We start from the raw sequence: 17622 nt of genomic DNA, 5'->3' as shown, positions 1-17622 counted from the left end.
CCTGGACAGGTCGCCAGCCTATCACAGGGCCACATACAGAGACAGACAACCATTCACTCTCACATTCACACCTACGGTCAATTTTTTTAGAGTCTCCTAACCCCATTCTAACCTAACCCCATTCTGCATGTCTTTGGACTGTGGGAGGAAGCCGGAGAACCCGGAGAGAACCCACGCATACACGGGGAGAACATGCAAACTCCACACAGAAAGGCCCTGGAGGCGAAGGTGCTAACCACTACACCACGTGCAGCCCAATTCAATTCAATTATATCTTATTCCTCTCCAACCTGAAGCAGTGGAAAAATCTGCTAAAGCGGTTTTAAGATATGAACTCTCTCTATCCTCAAAATTGCATCTGGACATGGAGATGCCACAGGAGATTGTCAGAGAGTCAGACGCATTCACACTACCAGGAATATCTCCAGAACATTCTGTGGTGTTTTAGTAGAGAATGCAGGAGGCGGGACATGATGATAATTCTGCTGCAGAAAGCAAAGTTTTTGTTTACAGTCATCAACACGCCAACAGGCTTTCTGTGAATTCTCCCGAGATTTCCTGCTGTATTCTCAAACAGGCTCATTCGGACATTCTCCAGAGATACTAAGGGGCTGGCAGGAAAAGTTCAGGACAATGCAGCAGAGCAACATTCGCGGACATTTTCTTTTTCACATACAACCCCTCTGTAGAAGTTCAGGAAAATGTCCGGGCTTCGGTGCATGTTTTTAAAAAAAAATGTATTTGTACATAAGAGACCCGCAGAGGCAGTGCTGTTGTCCAGCTGTCCAACACATCCTGTATTTATTATCCATTCGGCTTCATTTTCGCAGACAAACTAATTGTAGCAAATATCATATTTCTGTGTGCCTTCCTTCTCAAAGACTCGGTCAGGTTATGTGTCGGATGGAGGCGATTGTAAATGTGCGACATCTCCCCCCAGCTTTCACGCCCCTGTTTCTCTCAGCCATCCTTTTGCCACCAGCTCTATTCTCTTTAATCCCCTATATCCTCGACCTTGGCCGGTGCAGCCTGAGCCCGACTGGTTCAGTCAAGGCATTATTACTAATCCGTGTAGCACAGTAGCTTAGTCTTGTAGCCGTTCTGTTCTGTCACCCTGCCACAGCTGTATCGTGGGAGGGAGAGTGACTGCTCAGGATGTCCAGGTGTAGAGGAAAGGAGTGTGTTGGTTTGGCGGTGTTGCTAAGCAATAGTAACACCTGTTCTTCTTCTGAAATGGGCCTTGTTGCCCCTGTCAACAACTATTAAGATAATAATACATCATGATATTGTCATAAAAAATAAAACAGTGCAACATCAGAGACTTTTGGTCTAATTGATACATTAAGCAGCAAATTCGAATCAGTTTCAAAAACCAAAGCGCTGCCCAAAAACGACACTACAAACAAAAAATCAACAGAATTTTCAAAACGCAGGCACAAAGTAACTTGTATTAGTGAGCAAGCTTTGCCAGTGCAGGTGTCAGTGGTATTATAAAAATTTAATTCGATGAAAAATGACACTCTCAGGTCGAAATACTTTAAAACCTGCTCTCTCATTACAGTGACTGGGTACAAGGTCTAATGTTGCATAGCAGGCATTAGATGAGATGTGCCCCTGCTTGTGTTGCCTGACGAAAGCCATTCAGTTAATTCATTCAGTGTCCTGGTTTCCCCTTCAATGTCAAGGACTTTTTATATGTCTCCCTGATTAAAGAATATGCTGCTTTACTTTAAAACATACAGGCCGACCGTATACCCTTTTGATAATCTGGCAATGAAAGGATTATGCCGCAGTTGCTTCCCTCTCGTTTCTGCACCTGAAAGGAAAGGATCATTGCTTCAAATTTTACCGCAGATGAACTTAGATTATTGTTTGTTGTGATGGAGACGGGGCAGTTTAAGATGCACGCCTGAAATGGTTAGAATTCAGTGTTATAGTAGGGGACAATTGGTATGAACTGGATGTAATGATTGTCTTGTGATGCAGACAAATATCTGCCATAGTGATTAAGGGGTTGAGGCAAATTAAGGACAACAGCCTCAGGCCAAAATCAGTGTATTACTTCTGCTCATCTGTCTGTTGGAAGACTATTTTTCAGCAGCCAGGTATCACAGCCATCCCATTATTTTGTAACAGAATTTTTCTTTGCAAGCGAACCGATATTCAAGCAATTAAACAAGTTGCACCAAAACGATTTTCTGGCACATTAGTGCTAAATATCACTGTCACTCATCGCTGTAAATGTTATAATTATTTCTATTGCCGCAGCTCTTTTTTGAAGGTTACAGAATGATTCAGCTGTATGGATTTTCTTTTTTTAAATAAATGCTGGTATGTTTCTGTTTTTTCAGCCTAAGAACAATTTGTTTGGTTTATTATTTGGGTTTAGCTAGAATTACAGTTTAAGATGTAAGATGTTAAATTAACAAGAAAGATATAGCATATATAGAAAATGATAAATTACTGCAAAATGAAAATGCTATGCCTTTTTATCCCTGATGTAAGCTTAAATGTTTACACTACAACTTGCATGCTTTATTTTTATATGATAATATATAGTATAGGTTTCTGGTGTTGTCATGTATGCCAGTCTGAATTCTATGACTAGCAGGATAAAAAATAAATAAAAAATGTATTTTTCTTTTCCCATATCCTTCTTCCCATCCCACAGCCCAGTGTTTTGATAGTCAGCTATATCGAGTCTGCAAAGGCGGCGGCCCAGTTTGGCTTCTACCAGAAGGCAGAATGGAAACCGGACGACTCCATGATAGCTGTGGCAGTAAGTACGCCCCGTCCCATCTTATTTTTGTGGTGTTTGAGTGATGTCGGCGTCTGGAAGTTTAAAAAAAGTGGATTACTGTGTCATAGTTCACCCCCGCATCAAGTTCTCACACTGCATCAGATGATCCAAATCAATTGTAGTTCAGCATCATATTATGATTAAGCCGCAAGATATGGGCGATATCTGACTCAAGTGAAAATGCCATCATCTTTGTAATTCACACACGGTAAAATGTTTTTAGTGGAAAAAGTTTATAAGGCCTACACACATTCATACGTCCATACGTCAGGGTTGAAATGAAAGAACCTGCATAACAAGGAGCCTTCTTTGTCAGATGTTACTCTTATCTAAGGGCTTCGTCACACAAAGCTAACAATCATGTGTCTCACCTGTTATTCCCTTCTTTTGTTCTTCTCCCATCTTATCTGTTTCACTGTCTGGTTTGGGCTCTGCTCTCTGTAAAGGTAACCCTGCCTCTTCCCATTTTGTTGCCTCTTTGATTCCTTCAACGTAGAGTTTCAAAGAGGCGTCAATAATCAACCACTGACGGTAGAATTATATCAGGATCCTTCTGTCGTACAAAAGCACAAAGGCAGCCTCCTTGTTGCTGTAGCACATAAAAATGGAGCATGACAAATGCTAGAAAGAGAAAAGAATGACAGTGTAGCAGCACTTCTCTAAACAACAGAGTTTGTCCTATTTTTACTGTTATGTGCTGAGCCCCAGATACGAGGAAGATAGTCCCGTGACAGTGAGAAGCGGAACTGAAATGCAGCCTCTGGGTTCTCTACATCTTGTTACAACTTCACTTTCCATCACACACAGATCTCTCACTCTAGCTGTTTTCGGGCATGAACCCCAGAAAATGTCCGCAAAACTGCCTCTGGACATTATTCAGAATTTGGTGTTCATATATGATGAACATAGCAGTCAGACGCGTTAACACCAGAAGGAAAATCTACAGAACATTAGGTGTCTTCTGGGTAGCTCATGCAGGAGGCAGGACATGAGGATATGCGAAAAGCAGTGTTTTTGTTTACAGTCATCAACACGCCCAGACGCATTCTGTGAATTCTCCTGAGATTTCCCTTATGTTCCTCACATGGACTCACTCTGACATTCTCTGGAAACGTGATTAGGGGTCCGGCAAGAAAAGTTTCGCACAATTTTCCTCAGCAACATTTTGCGGACATTTGTGTTCTCACATAGAACCCCTCCGGAGAATTTCAGAGCATGTCTGTAAGCAGCTTATGTGTAGTGGTGGGACATTAACTTCCGACTCTACAGGTAATAAAAAGTAAAGTATAAAACCATTTTGTCAATTCTTACTCTCATTGTGACATGGGCAACTCTGAAGTAATTCTTGGCCACACAATCTGACTATTCATAAACACTACTGACGGGGGAAACAGCAAGAAACTCTTGACATACTGCCCGGTAAAGGAATTGCATACCTGCAGCTAGACAGGCTTTGACTTGAATGACATCTCGCAAGTATCTCCAGGTTAATGCTGTCAAGAGTGGCCAGTTCTGTTTGCATTTAAAGTTACAACTGCTTAGAGCTAACAGTAACATCCTGGAGCTGGGCAATGGCAATTAGTAGGAGATAAATCAATAAGTTACTGAACTGGCAGGCCTGTGACATTTTGAGATGATAATGGTCAAATGCTCAAGTTACACTATGCTTCTTATCTCCAGTCTCTGTCACACTTCGTCCTCTGCTGATGTCAGAACTCTCTGACTGACTGACTGTCAATCAATCTCAAAGTGAAACAGTAGTTCCTTCTCAAACAGGTCGTTATTGGTCTGGGGATTATCGATGAATGTATTAACTTTTCGATCAAGCCAGTCTGATAATGTTCTTGCTGAACAAATTGGTGAAAAGGTGGACATCAATCACCTTTGCCTCTGAACCCCCTGCTCACTCTGATCAGGTCAGGCTTGCGGGCGAACTTCATTTTTTAAAATTTTGTGAATCAGAACAAATTTATCTAAACTGAACCTGAAGAGAGGAGGGACCCACAGCTTATTTTCCTGTTAATATAATCATGAAAACTGTCCCTCAGAATCTTCCTTCCTATAAATATAAACCTTGCCTTGGGTAAACTCTGGAGATGAACCCACGACCAAAGGAATATGCAAATCATCAGCCCACAAAGGTTAAAAGATGTGATTTTAAAATTCACGCTCATTTCCATGGAGATGAAATTTCTGTCTTTGCGGCTGCATGTTCCTGCATGTAAGCCCACACAAGCTTATCGATGTGAGCTTCAGCCAGCTCGTTTCTCCGCTGGCACACCTCCAGTCAGTTTATCTTGCCTGTCGCAGTTCAGTTCCATGACTGTTTCTATCTCCCGTGAAAATCTGTAGATGATTAGATGATAAGGTTCATACATGCAGTAAATTTCCACTATTATCTTTTTCAATCAGCTGAAAATCAACATACCTACACTGGGTTGAAGAGTGAAATTTCACCACCCATGACATGCGTATATTGACAACTATACGGACCTTGATGCATCCAGTCATTATGACAGCGGTTCCACTAATCGCACATGATATTAGTGTATAAACAATGGTGATGTTCATGTAGAGAACGCAGGTTTGTATACCCTTGGGCAGCAGAGTGTAGCTGAAGGCAGTAAATCACATCAGGGCAGGATTCACTGAGATGCTTTCATTTAATTTTCAGGATGGCATGTTAATTATTTTCAGGTTGGAATGTAAATCACTCTTATCTTGCGTAATCCCTGGTAATGAGCCCTGTCTGCGATGAGTGAATGTCCCGATACATAATGTGCGTTCGGAGAAGGAACAGACGGATGCTGCATCTGCTGTGTCAAATGCGTTGACGCCGACAAAGGAGTCGAGCTGTTTAATCTCGGGATCTTCATGCAAATTAATGGAAAATTTATGAGTAAAAAAGTGTCACGGAAGCACTAATTATTCAGCTGAGCGATGTTGCTTGTGGTCTAATGCATTTGCGTTACAGAAAATTGTTTCTCGTACTGATTATCATCAAGAAAAGCAGCACAGCGTTAACAATACTTTCCAGTATCGCAGGCCATATAAAGAATATCTCAGAAAGAGCACTTTGACTCAGACAGGCACTAATAACACCAACCAGGTGTAGAGTGATGTAACACAGGGATAAACATCACACTCCACCTTTGCAAAACTGGGGACAACTGAACTTCATGCTACATCAACATCGGACATTTTCTGTTTATTACTCTGCAGCAGCAACTATATCGGAAGCGTCTAATGAAAACATAAGCTCCATTATACTCTGCATACATGTTTCAAATTAGCCATGATTATCATCATAACTAATGCTGTGTTTTCCTCACCTAATAATCACATCCGTCTAATTAGTAGGAAAATCAGTTTTTTTTTTCATTTATCGACCAAAATATTATTTTACGAAAAATTGTGGTTTGCAGTTTCTCCATGACACAGCATATTGTTTCCATAGTTACAATGTGCCGGTAGGAGTTTCTTATTACATACATATGGATGTTTTATATTAAAATGCCAAAAAAATTGGATTTAAGTAATTAAACGACTTTTTGCTGGCCTGTATCTAAGCACTTGAGTATAATAAAGCTTAGTTATGCCTATTTTATATTTCACCAAAAACTACAAACTGATAATATTTTGTAATCCCCTAGTAAATACTGTCAAGGACGAGATGGTGTTTATAAGTTGTCGTGGCAGACAAAAGAACATGTTTGTCCAAAAACGCTGCCACTTGTCCTTGAAGCTGCACATACAAAGTCGAATTTTAAAGTGGTTACAACACATGCAGGTCTATATGTGTAAAAAAGATCAAGTCAATATGGAGTGACTTTTTTCCATTAAAGTATACATGTATAAATTGTATAAATATATTCTTGATAACGCCCTCAAATTTAAAGCTGCTAGAAAAACAATGGACGGAAACTGTTAGTGGGTAGCATCATTTTCAGATGTTTCTAAAGTAGGGAAGATATGACTTTGTCTATTAGAAAGTATTAATGGGATAACCTCTTGGGTCTCCTCGTCTCTCTCTCCCTCTCTCTCCCCTCCCCCTTGCATTAATGCCAGAACACACACACACACACACACACACACACAAGTGAATGCTGTGAATGTGTCTGGAAAAGCAGTGAGTCGGGCTTGGCCCCAGGTCCACTCAGCCAAACACAACAGGGAGCAGGTGCAGGAGTTACCAAAAATACCAGGTCATACTTGTTCATACTTACTTCCTGGGCACCCCAGAAGAAATGCACACAATACGGGGATTTTAGTAAAACAAGTTGCCATTATTTTTTTGGAGCAGACCAATCGTCGTGTCATACAATCACTGGTGGTGATCGCTCTCATCTGTTTCGCACATGCAAAAATACAGAGTTTGTTTTTCTGTCCAAGCGCACAACATTATGATGGCGTATAAAGTTAATGTCTACCCTTGCCTACCCCATAGGTCATGTGGCGTCTTTACTAGCAGATTTTTTTTCTGTTTTTCCATCTCCAAGAACCCATAACTTTTCTCAACCTCATTAGTATTGTAGTTTAATTAAAGGGTGAGCAGACTCAAAGAAGTCAGGGACTGCAGAACAATAAAAAGCGTTGCCCAGGCAGAAGTCCTTACCAGCTGTTTCCCAGATGTTTGGCTGCTCACACACCCTGCAGACCTCGAGGCTAACGTAATCACCCTCCTAAAACCGTGGCTAGGACTATCTTTAGCTGTGTGTGTGTGTGTGTGTGTGTGTGTGTGTGTGTGTGTGTGTGTGTGTGTGTGTGTGTGTGTGTGTGTGTGTGTGTGTGTGTGTGTGTGTGTGTGTGTGTGTGTGTGTGTGTGTGTGTGTGTGTGTGTGTGTGTGTGTGTGAAAGAGTAAAAGCAGTTGACCAAGCGAAAGGGGCAGGAGTCAAGACAGGATGAAGTTCTTCAAACAGGGGAAATAGTTTTTGGTCTGTCGCTCGTCTTGTGTGTGTGTTTTGGGATCTGTCCGAGGCCAAAATGTTCCTTCTCTGTTTTTAGAATCGCACTGAGGAGTGTTTTCACCAAAGTCTTTATTTTCTTAGTGACAAAGACTTGCAGGTATTATATTTCTTGTCGTTTCAGATCTAAACCAATTCCAATGTTTGCATTAACACTTGGTCTTGTTTGTCTGTACTAGAATGTGGTTTTAGGATTTATTTTTGGCTTCACTCACTTAACTCAACAGGGTTGAACAAGATTTTGCTACCCAACAAAATTTCCTCCCTTTTAGTTGTAGGGAATACTCAAAAGTAATGGCGTACAACTTTGCTATTTTACCATCTCCTGTATTTAACCCTTAAGAAAAACAAACTGCTGTTAATGAAATGGATGAGCCATCTTCTCGTGTTTCAGTTGAGACGATACCTGACAGCTGTGTGCTCCCAGACCACTTTCAGCAAGATGTGCACATGCCGTTGTTTTTCCAGTGACTGTGAATTGTGTGAGTGGTCACATTTATAGTGCACTGACTGAAATTCAGGGAGCCGCTGCAGATATTCACACGCCGGTGTGTGTGGACCTCCTGCAGTTTCCTTCAACGTGCCAAAGGAAGGCTCCAGTACAGTCCCTGCTAAAACTTTCAGTCTTATATTCTTCTTGCAAGCCCAAACTAGAGGTGTTAGCAGTCAGCTTTCCCCCCCTCACCTCTATTTGTTTGGTATGTGCAGCAGCATGAAGTCAGTCCCTTGATGTTCCCCTCAAATGCAGCATCAAGTTCTGATGGCTGGTTTAAATAGTGTGGAGGTGCCAACTCAAGTGGAAGAAGTTTTATGTGACAAGGGCTAAAGCCCCTCTTGAGTCCTATAATTACAGTATCGTCTACTATGTGCCTCTCACATTCTCACTATTAAGTATGTACTGTAGATGTGCCCACAGATATAATTTGTTGGTGAAACCAGGCTAAAGCAGGACATGTAAAAAAAAAAGCATCTGCAGTAATCTGAATATACATTTGGTCCATAGTCAAATTTCTCCTCTGCCCCTTACCTTAGTGTTTAAGCAAGGCTGGCATATTGAAAAAGGAAAAAGTAAGAACGTCTGATGAAGGAAAGCAAGATGCCTTGATTACATTACATTTAAAAATAATGTCTTGTTTACAACAGACGACATGATGTTACAGGAGCACTCTGAGAGCGCAGACCACCGCCAAGGCTGAGCGGTTATGCCATATTTTGCCTGTTCAAATGTGTTTTATATGTTATATGTTAATTATAAGGGGAACTGGTCAGCAGCGTTTCCAAACTTCTCCGTTTTAGGTGTTTTCGAAAACTCTTGACAGTGTGAGTAGTAGAGTGGAGCTAGCCTGACAACACTTTATCACAACGCAACTTCCCTTGTGCCGGCCCTTTTGGATCTTAGTGCCTGCATGTTTATTGGGCTTCAGTTGACAAAGACCAAGGTCCTGCCTTTTCTTGCGTCTTTATCTCTGCATGTGTGAACGTGTCACCATGACTCCTGGGGATATGGGATGCGTCTCAGTTGTGGCGTTCCTCTCTTTATCTCCTTTCATCCACAGTTTTACACGTAACTGACGAGATCAGTTGAGTAGAGCCTAATCGCAGTTCAGTGAAAAGATGAATGGCGCCCGTGTGAATGCTTACGTGTATGCGATGCGATCAAACTGCAGATGAAAGGCAGGAGATGTCGGGAGCGCGAGACGACGCTACTGAAGTTTGTCAAAGGCTGCCAAATAGTCTTCCCGCCCCTCCCTCTAATATCTGTGATACTTCACTGATATTCCCTGCCCCATCCAATTAACACACTTTTGAAGTACAGTAGCTCACACTCACATTTGACACTCACACTTTGTGAGACCACATGGCCTCAAGGAAGGAACCCTTTTTGGGGATTTTTTAATGTATGGGTTCAGTTCAGTTTGGGAGCTCCCGGGATTGAAGACTTCAAAATCGAGTTACAATGTGAACATGCAGACACATGGAAATCTTTTTGTTTAATCTTTGCATGAACGTGTTGCTACTGTTCCGTTTGGAATCTTCACAGAGTGTGAAGTTGATTAAACAGTTGAGTTCACCACATCTGGGTCTGCCTGGCTGATGTTTGACTTACACGGTGTCATCACTCTCTGCCTCAACAAATATTTGAACACTCCTGTTTGCATAACGTTTTTTTTTCTGTTTGAGACAAAGCCTTGAATATTGTGCCACGTCTCCACAATACCAGTTAACTTTATTGTTGTGCTCCCATCGATATTATAAGTCCGCAGATTTGAAGTGTCTATTTTTCTGATTTCATCTCGAAAAATAAGTATGTAAAACAAACGGAGTGTTGTTGTTTAGCTGCTTTTGCCTTTGTGTGCATTAGCAAAAGCTCTGTGGAGCTCCGAGGCTGTCGATGGGTTTAGCAGGCCTCAGTCTGGCTCCCTGTCCTGTGTCGGGCTGTGATTGTTCTTTTCTAGTCGAGCCTCGTGTTGCTGCTGGCGTTATCCTCTCTGTGATTTGGGCTTTCTCATTGCTGTGGTGATGATGTGCTGGCCCGCTACCAACGGCGCTGTCACCGCACTAGAAAAGTCTAGGGTTACTTTAGCCCGCTGCCACAGAATATGAGCAAAACAACGGACTGCAGTGAAGCGCAACTGAGTAAAAACCTTTTATCACGGTTTATGTGTCGAACTCACTCTGGTTGTAGGTGTTTTTTTGCACAGCCTTTGAAAAACCATGGCGCATTATTTGTGATGGTGGAGTGTAGATCAGGTTTCGTGTCATGTTTCAGTGGCTCAATTTCAGCAGTTTCCCTGACAACAGAGTGTGTTTGTACGTGCGTGTGCTATGTGGTGCCGTTGTGGAAAAAAAAAAATCTATTGCAATATTGTACTTGCATGCAAATATTCCACTTTCCTAGGCGACCTGTGTGTTTCAGCTGTTTTTTAAATACTGACAAATTTGTTTTAAAGCATCTTCATCAGCAGAAGCAGCAGTTTACACCTGCATGTGTTGACAGCAAGCTCACACGGTACCCAAAAATAGGCCAAATAGACTTAAACAAATGCAGTTTTTTTTTGCCAATGTAGATTCTTTCTTTACAGCTCATACCTACGTTGTATAGAAAAAAACTTGAATATGAAATAGCCTCAAAAACACTGCTCCTGGTGGTCAATCTGGCAAGTAATGACAAAAATTGTTTCCCAAAGGATTTTGATGGACTTTGCCAAGGCAGGCACATTCGCATAAAACATAATATTATAGGTTTGGATTTTTGTGTTTTCTTGAGAGCATGACCAAAGGCTGTGTTTTACAAGGACACGTCGATATGATGCAGCCAAATCTGGGCTTAGCCATTATCATCGAGTTACAGACGGCAGCGACTGCTGTGTCAGACCCGCAGCTTCAGTCAAACCTCCAACACCTGTCTTCTAATAAATTAAATAAATTAGCAGCAGCAGCAGTTTGGATCTATATGTGCACGTGAGGATGCGTTGGCCATCGTACTCTTTTTTTAAACACAGTTCTATTTTCAGTGTCAATGTGACTGTAAAGCACATTCTCTGTCTCCCCTTTTCCTCTAAGATGGTAGCATGAGATGATGATTTAATTCACTGATAAACCCACTTTTCTTCGCTCCAGTCCCCACATCGTTTCTCTCCTTTACCGCCTGAAAAGGCCTTGAGTGACTTTGGAAGTTTGTTGTTCATATTCTGATCCCCAAATATTGTGTCTTGCACTTCTATTACCATCTCCCTGATAATAAAATCATTGGAGAGCAAATATATTGATGTGTTTTGTTTTCTTTCAGTGACAGTCCTTTCTCTTATGTTTTCAGACTGCCAAAGGTTACATCCTGCTGTTCGATGTGCTTGGTGGAGGGGATGACAAGTACCTCTATGAGCCCGTCTATCCAAAGTGAGTAAAGCACGCAGACAAACTGACACACACACACACAAGCTGCTTTCAGACATGCACGGAAGTCCAGGCATTTTTCTCAATTTTTCCGTGGGGGCTCAATGCGAGAATGCAAATGTGCGCAGATGTCGCGCCACAAAATCCCCGGCATCCTGCCTCAGAATGTTCTGGAAAAGTTCCTGTTGGTGTGATCGTTTCTGACAATGTCCTACTGCCTTATGTCTGAACCCAATTTTCTGGACATTTTCCAGAGTTCATGTCTGACAACTGCTATTGATACTCGCATGCGTTTGCAGCTTCGACAAGCGTTATTAATATAACAAATACATAAAATGGCCATAAGTGTTTAGATGAAAAAACAACATCCCCATGCATTTCTCTTTTTTCCCTTACAAATTCTTCAGTCCCCCTGCTTTGTATCATTCAAGCGCTCAGGTTGTGTCTGTGTCTGTGGTGTTCGTATACCTTTGTGTCTGCAGTGTGTTTGGATTGGTGCATTTCACATTCCTGGAAAATGTACCACTGGAGGTGGGGCAGGTCTGGGCCTGTCGAACTATCAACCAAGAGTTAAAAAATGAGTTTTATTTGGGGTTTTCATCAATTTGCTTCACACATGAGTAAATCTAATATGAGTGAATGTGTGTTTTTTTTGCGCAGGGGAAGTCCTCGTGTGAAGGTGACCCCAGGTTATAAAGAAGAGCAATGTGCCCCCGCCTTGTCTCTAGAGATGAAGAAGCCTGTGGATCTGGAGGCCCCCATCACTAGGTACATGCTCATTTTTTGTGTTTCTATTTCTATTTCTTTCTCTCTCTGTGTGTGTTGTCTCTGTTTTTACAACATGTAAACCACACTCGCTCTCACTCTAGGCTCATTCAAGTGTCATCAACCCCACATGCACACAAACATTATGCTGCTCCTGTGTATCTTAATGTGAGTGCTTCCTGTAAACAAAGAAAGTGCCATGTATCATGTCTTGTTTGTCGCTCCCCGTGTGCACAGCTTCACCACTGTGTACATTTTCATGTACACAAATGTTCTTCTCATTTCAAATCTGAGAAATCAGAAGCCTTCCATGAAAGGCTCGAAAAACGCAACAAGTCAAAACAAAATCCACTCTTGTGTGTTATTCTAGCTGCCCCCCTTGTAAGCTTTTACATACGACACTGACATCATGACTTAAACTGCATTTATGGGTTTTTTTTACTCCGGCAGTTCCCTAGTGGGCATTTAAAGAAATTCCACCATTGTTGTAGCTGCTAGTGACCCACAGTTAGTCTGTTAAGAGCATTTGGCTCGAGAGTAAAGGCTTGGAAAAAAAGAATTCTCCTATTCCTCTCATGGAAAGTCGGCAGCGCCAGTGAGAGCTGGCTGAGGTGCAGTGAGAATCTACCCTCCTCCACTCTGTTAGGTGTAAACACAGAGAGGCCTGCACAGAAATATGCTTGAATCTGCAGAAATGGCGAGGTGCTGAGAGAGAAAAGTGATGGACAGATGGACAGAAGTGGATGGAAGGGAGTTAGTCATTGACAAAAGGAAAGGAAGGAAATTTTACCATCAACTTGGATGGAGTAAATCACTGTAGCATTAGTGGTTCAAATCAGCAAAGCAACTACATAAAGTGTTAACAGGCAGATCTCTTTCCTTTTAGATTCTCAAAAAAGGCTTAAAAAATGACCACGATCGATCAATTTCCAATCTATTATTTCACACTGCAATTCAGGGCCGCGAGCTGTAAACAAGACCCCACTGTACCCTATTAAAACACAAAAATCTACAATTTTCATTTATTCCTATAATAAGCTAAATCTGCATCCAGGAGATCACTTGTTTATTGTTGCCATAGAGGCCTGTAGTGGTTTTAAACGAGGATTTCTAACATCTATAGTCCACAAATTATAATAAGAAATCAAAAAATTTAAAGGCAAGAAACAACACTTGAGTCTGCTGGATAAAATCCACAGATTGCCGTCAACTTGTTTTCTCCTTTGTGTTGATGTCAGTTTTCACTCATTTCAGTTCTTTTTGAGTCCTTTTCTTCTTTTTTTCACGTTCCCCCTTATCACCCCCACTTCCTATAACTCAATGTCTTTGTTTGTTGAGTGACAAGAGCTGTCACTCAACAAACAAAGACATTGCTCTCTGCTCAATTTTCTCTTTATCCATATTTTTTTTTGCGTTCTCCCTATCTGCGTCTTTTGCGCCTCTGTGTTCATCCGTCACGTCTCCTTTCGCTGTCTGCTTTCGACAGAGATTACAGGGTAATCATCTGAACGAGAGCTCTCTGTCGGCATTTCACAGGCACAGCTCGACCATGCAGGAGATGAGCAGGCCTCTCCCACAGTGAAATAACCATAGAAGTCGTTGCCGCCTTTACAACCTTTGTCTCCTGACCCTTGGTTTTTTTATCTCATGGTTGTCCCACCGAGTCATCTTCATTCTACGGCCTCTCACACTTTTTGGAAGACAATGGAGCACTACATACACACACACACACACACACACACACACACACACACACACACACACACACACACACACACACACACAAACATGGTGTTTGTTCCCTTTGTGTTGGGGACAGTGAGCCTTGGCACTGGGAGCAATGTTGCCTCATCACAGCTGGCCAGTAAAACTTTCAGGCTTCACTCCAGGGGCACAGCTGGATGAAGACTAGCCCCACTGTTTTCTTAACACTCTGCTGTTTATACTGTTTCCCACCCTTCCTACAAACTGCCCCATGTCTGTTATCTTTTACTACCTATTCCACAAAAATAAATAAATCTTATTTAGTCAAAAACTGTTTTTCTTTTTCTTTCCACCAGTCTGCAGTCCCTCCAGGAGGACTTACTGGTGTGTACGGCAGACGGCTACCTCCACGTGCTGCACTGGGACGGGCTCGGCAGTAATGGACGCAAGGCCATCTGCCTCACTACAATCCCATTCTCACTAGACCTGCAGTCCGCTCGAGGTTAGAAAAGAACTGTGCACGTAGCTAAAACAGCAGAACGTGATTGTAGTTGACATTGACATTGTCAGAACAGAAGCTTCAGACCACTTGCTATTGCCGGGAAATAAACAGTTTCCTTTCCTGATTTAACTTTCAATCACTAACTGCACTTCCTGATTCTCAAACTTCTTTGTGTGTGGTTGTGCGTGTGTGTGTGTGTGTGTGTGTAGGTGGTCCCTCTCTGGACCTGGAGGGAGTGTATATCCGTTGCATGGAGTACTGTGTGACCCTGGACGGCTTCGCCGCAGTTCTGAGCGATGGACGTCTTGGTTTTATCACACCTCTCAGCAACACCATCACCACAGATGTAAGACTCTCTCACACACACACACACACACACACACACACACACACACACACACACACACACACTTGCAGTTGATGTTCATTTTGCCATTGAAAAACTCATATTATAATAAAAAAGATAAAGTTTCTGCTCTCACAATGCAGATCAGCAAAAGACATTATGACCCCATCGCAGGGGATGTATATTTTAATCAAGAAAAATCCCTGACGGAAAAAAACTTCTTCAGTGTTATTTTGATGTCCAAGCTTTGTTTCTGCAAAGAAATAGAATTTTCTGCTTGGCTTTCGAGTTGGTAATGGAATCTGTTAACTTGACACGCTCCGAGGTATTTTTGTTTGGAAAAAAATAAATCGTATTTTTGTATCACGTCAGCAACACGTAATAGCTATCAGTGGGAGGCCGAGTGGACATACTGTGTTCTTCTCGAGTGTTTTTTTTGTTGTTGAGCCCCTGGTTTCTCCCTGAGTCTCTGTTTTCTGTAAAGTTTGATTAAATGTTAGCAGCACCAGTGACCTCCGTTTCCCTGAAGATGAGAGATACACAGAGCAATTTGTGGAGAAACAAAATAGCCAAACTGGTGATGCAACTTTTTTGTAAATAGGGTGGCCTTAATATTTTTGTTATTTGTGTCATGAGAATATGATTCAGTACAGGGCCCTGGAGCGATTACTTTACATTTGCTTAATATTTTGGCAGTGACCACTGTATTTGTAGGATTGTTTGTTTGTATGAAATATTGGCTCGAAATTACACTATTAAAATTGTAAAGTGGGCGTTTAGGTCACCATCAAGATATAAATGTGTCCAGATATATTATATATGTTATTTTAAAATAACACGTGACCAAAACAGTTTGCTTATAATTTGTGTGAAAGTTTAATTTCAACTTATCAGAACAGTACAAATGAAAATAAAGCGATGTGCGTTTCATGGAGAAAGAAGTTAAAACACATTCTGCCGACCTGAAACTGACATCATACATAACAGTTAGTTATTTATAATTCATAAAGGTAATGTGTTTGTGTGTCCAGCAGCTGCAGGGCGTCTGGGCAGCAGATGTCACCGACGGCACCTGTGTGGCCGTCAACAACAAGTACAGACTGATGGCCTTTGGCTGCGCCAGGTAACGTGTCCGTTCTACTATCTGTCTGATTCTGTACATAACAGTGTTTGGAAGTAAACCAGGGCGCGTTTGTTAGTGCATGTGCGTCACAGAGAGTGATTGTTCCTCCATGTGGTGTGTGAGTATGTCCACTGAGAATCTGTCAGTTTGTGTTTGCAGAGGCTTCCTCGTGTGTGCTCGTCAGAAACTCCTCATGTGGATTGCAGGATCTGCCAGCTTGGCAGGAATTTCCCTTCCTCACTTCTCAATAACCGTCCCTCTTCACGTCTTTACAGTTGTTCTGAGGGTTGTTGTACTTATACTTTAAAACAACATGCACACACACACTGTGTTACACTTCTGTACGTAATTATTTTCTAAACAGTCCTTTGTAGACATATAAGAGAAATGAAAAAATAGCCTCGTTGAGTCTATTTTGAAAACGCATGTCAAAATAAAAGTGCTGATTTGAAAAAAGAAGACAGCAGCGGAATAAATTAGATTTTCAGCCCCTCTGATTAACCGGTTGCACTAATACCCAACGCAAATACCTTGACCTTGTGTTGTTGGTTTAGATGTATGTGCGTGTGCATGCCTGCGTGTGTCCAAACGAGTGTTCTGCCGAGTGCACAGACATGCTGGCAGTTGTTCAAAGCAAAGGAAGTGTAGCCTGAAGGTGTTTACTACACATTGCAGCCATAGGTCACTCGCACTGCAGCAGCACCGATCCTTACCTAGGGGACAAGTTATGGTTGTTAAAAAAAAGTGTGTCTTCTCGTGTTTCCAGCGGCTCAGTGCTCGTGTACATGATCGACACCACGACAGGGTCCATGCAGCTCTCCCACAAACTGGAGCTCACCCCAAAACATTACCCAGGTATCACCCATACGTCTCCCTCCTCTCTTTATCTGTCTCTCTGTGTTACACCCCGACACATATTCCTCTTTGAGATAACTTGCATTCCTTCAGCCGTCTCCCTCTTGGGTATTACATGTCTGTGTTTCCTCTTAGTTCACATCTGTTTCAGCCAGACTTCTAAAATGAGATTTAAAGCCATAGCTCCACCTAGTGGATGAGCCTCCTCCCTTTAAAATGTATAAGCATCCAATTTCTAGCTGTGGGGGAAAACAGGTTATTCTGTAGCCATCATTAAAGATGAAGAAAGATGCTTTACTGCATTTCAAAACATTCCAGCTAAGATCATATAATATTACCCACTTGATGTTATTCAAAGCATTTTTTCATTCTGGTAACATAAAAAAGGTCAGTGGATTAATCAAAAATACAATATTCAGAAATATAACTTCTCTAAATTCTTTGCCTTTTCAGACATATATAACAAGACGGGCCCAGTCAAGCTCATCTGCTGGTCACCTGACTACAGTGTTGCCATGGTTACCTGGGAGTGTGGCGGCCTATCGCTGTGGAGTGTCTTTGGAGCGCACCTCATCTGCACTCTTGGAGAGGACTTTGCGTGAGTGGACGCACTTGCACACATTCAGACACATCTTTTAATGAAATTTCTTATCAATCATTTTTTTACT

General features: G+C 41.9%; 1 protein-coding gene across 2 annotated transcripts in view; it reads left to right on the top strand.

Moving 5' to 3' along the window:
• Nucleotides 1-17622, top strand: part of ric1 (RIC1 homolog, RAB6A GEF complex partner 1) — a 30637-nt gene that overhangs the window by 2225 nt on the left and 10790 nt on the right. Inside the window, exons 2-9 of one of the 2 annotated variants that reach the window (XM_035607425.2) lie at nt 2672-2779; nt 11583-11662; nt 12320-12427; nt 14485-14630; nt 14840-14976; nt 16011-16099; nt 16866-16954; nt 17408-17552. In XM_035607425.2, coding sequence (XP_035463318.1) covers nt 2672-2779; nt 11583-11662; nt 12320-12427; nt 14485-14630; nt 14840-14976; nt 16011-16099; nt 16866-16954; nt 17408-17552 — 902 coding nt within the window. Of the gene's footprint in view, nt 1-2671; nt 2780-11582; nt 11663-12319; nt 12428-14484; nt 14631-14839; nt 14977-16007; nt 16100-16865; nt 16955-17407; nt 17553-17622 lie in introns of both variants that reach the window. The other variant, XM_035607424.2, reaches the window with a different exon arrangement.

The sequence above is a fragment of the Scophthalmus maximus genome, chromosome 20 (genome assembly GCF_022379125.1).
Source record: "Scophthalmus maximus strain ysfricsl-2021 chromosome 20, ASM2237912v1, whole genome shotgun sequence".
In the NCBI taxonomy this organism is placed as follows: domain Eukaryota; kingdom Metazoa; phylum Chordata; class Actinopteri; order Pleuronectiformes; family Scophthalmidae; genus Scophthalmus; species Scophthalmus maximus.
Note: the sequence above shows the minus strand (reverse complement) of the source record. Positions and strands in the feature narration are given on the sequence as shown.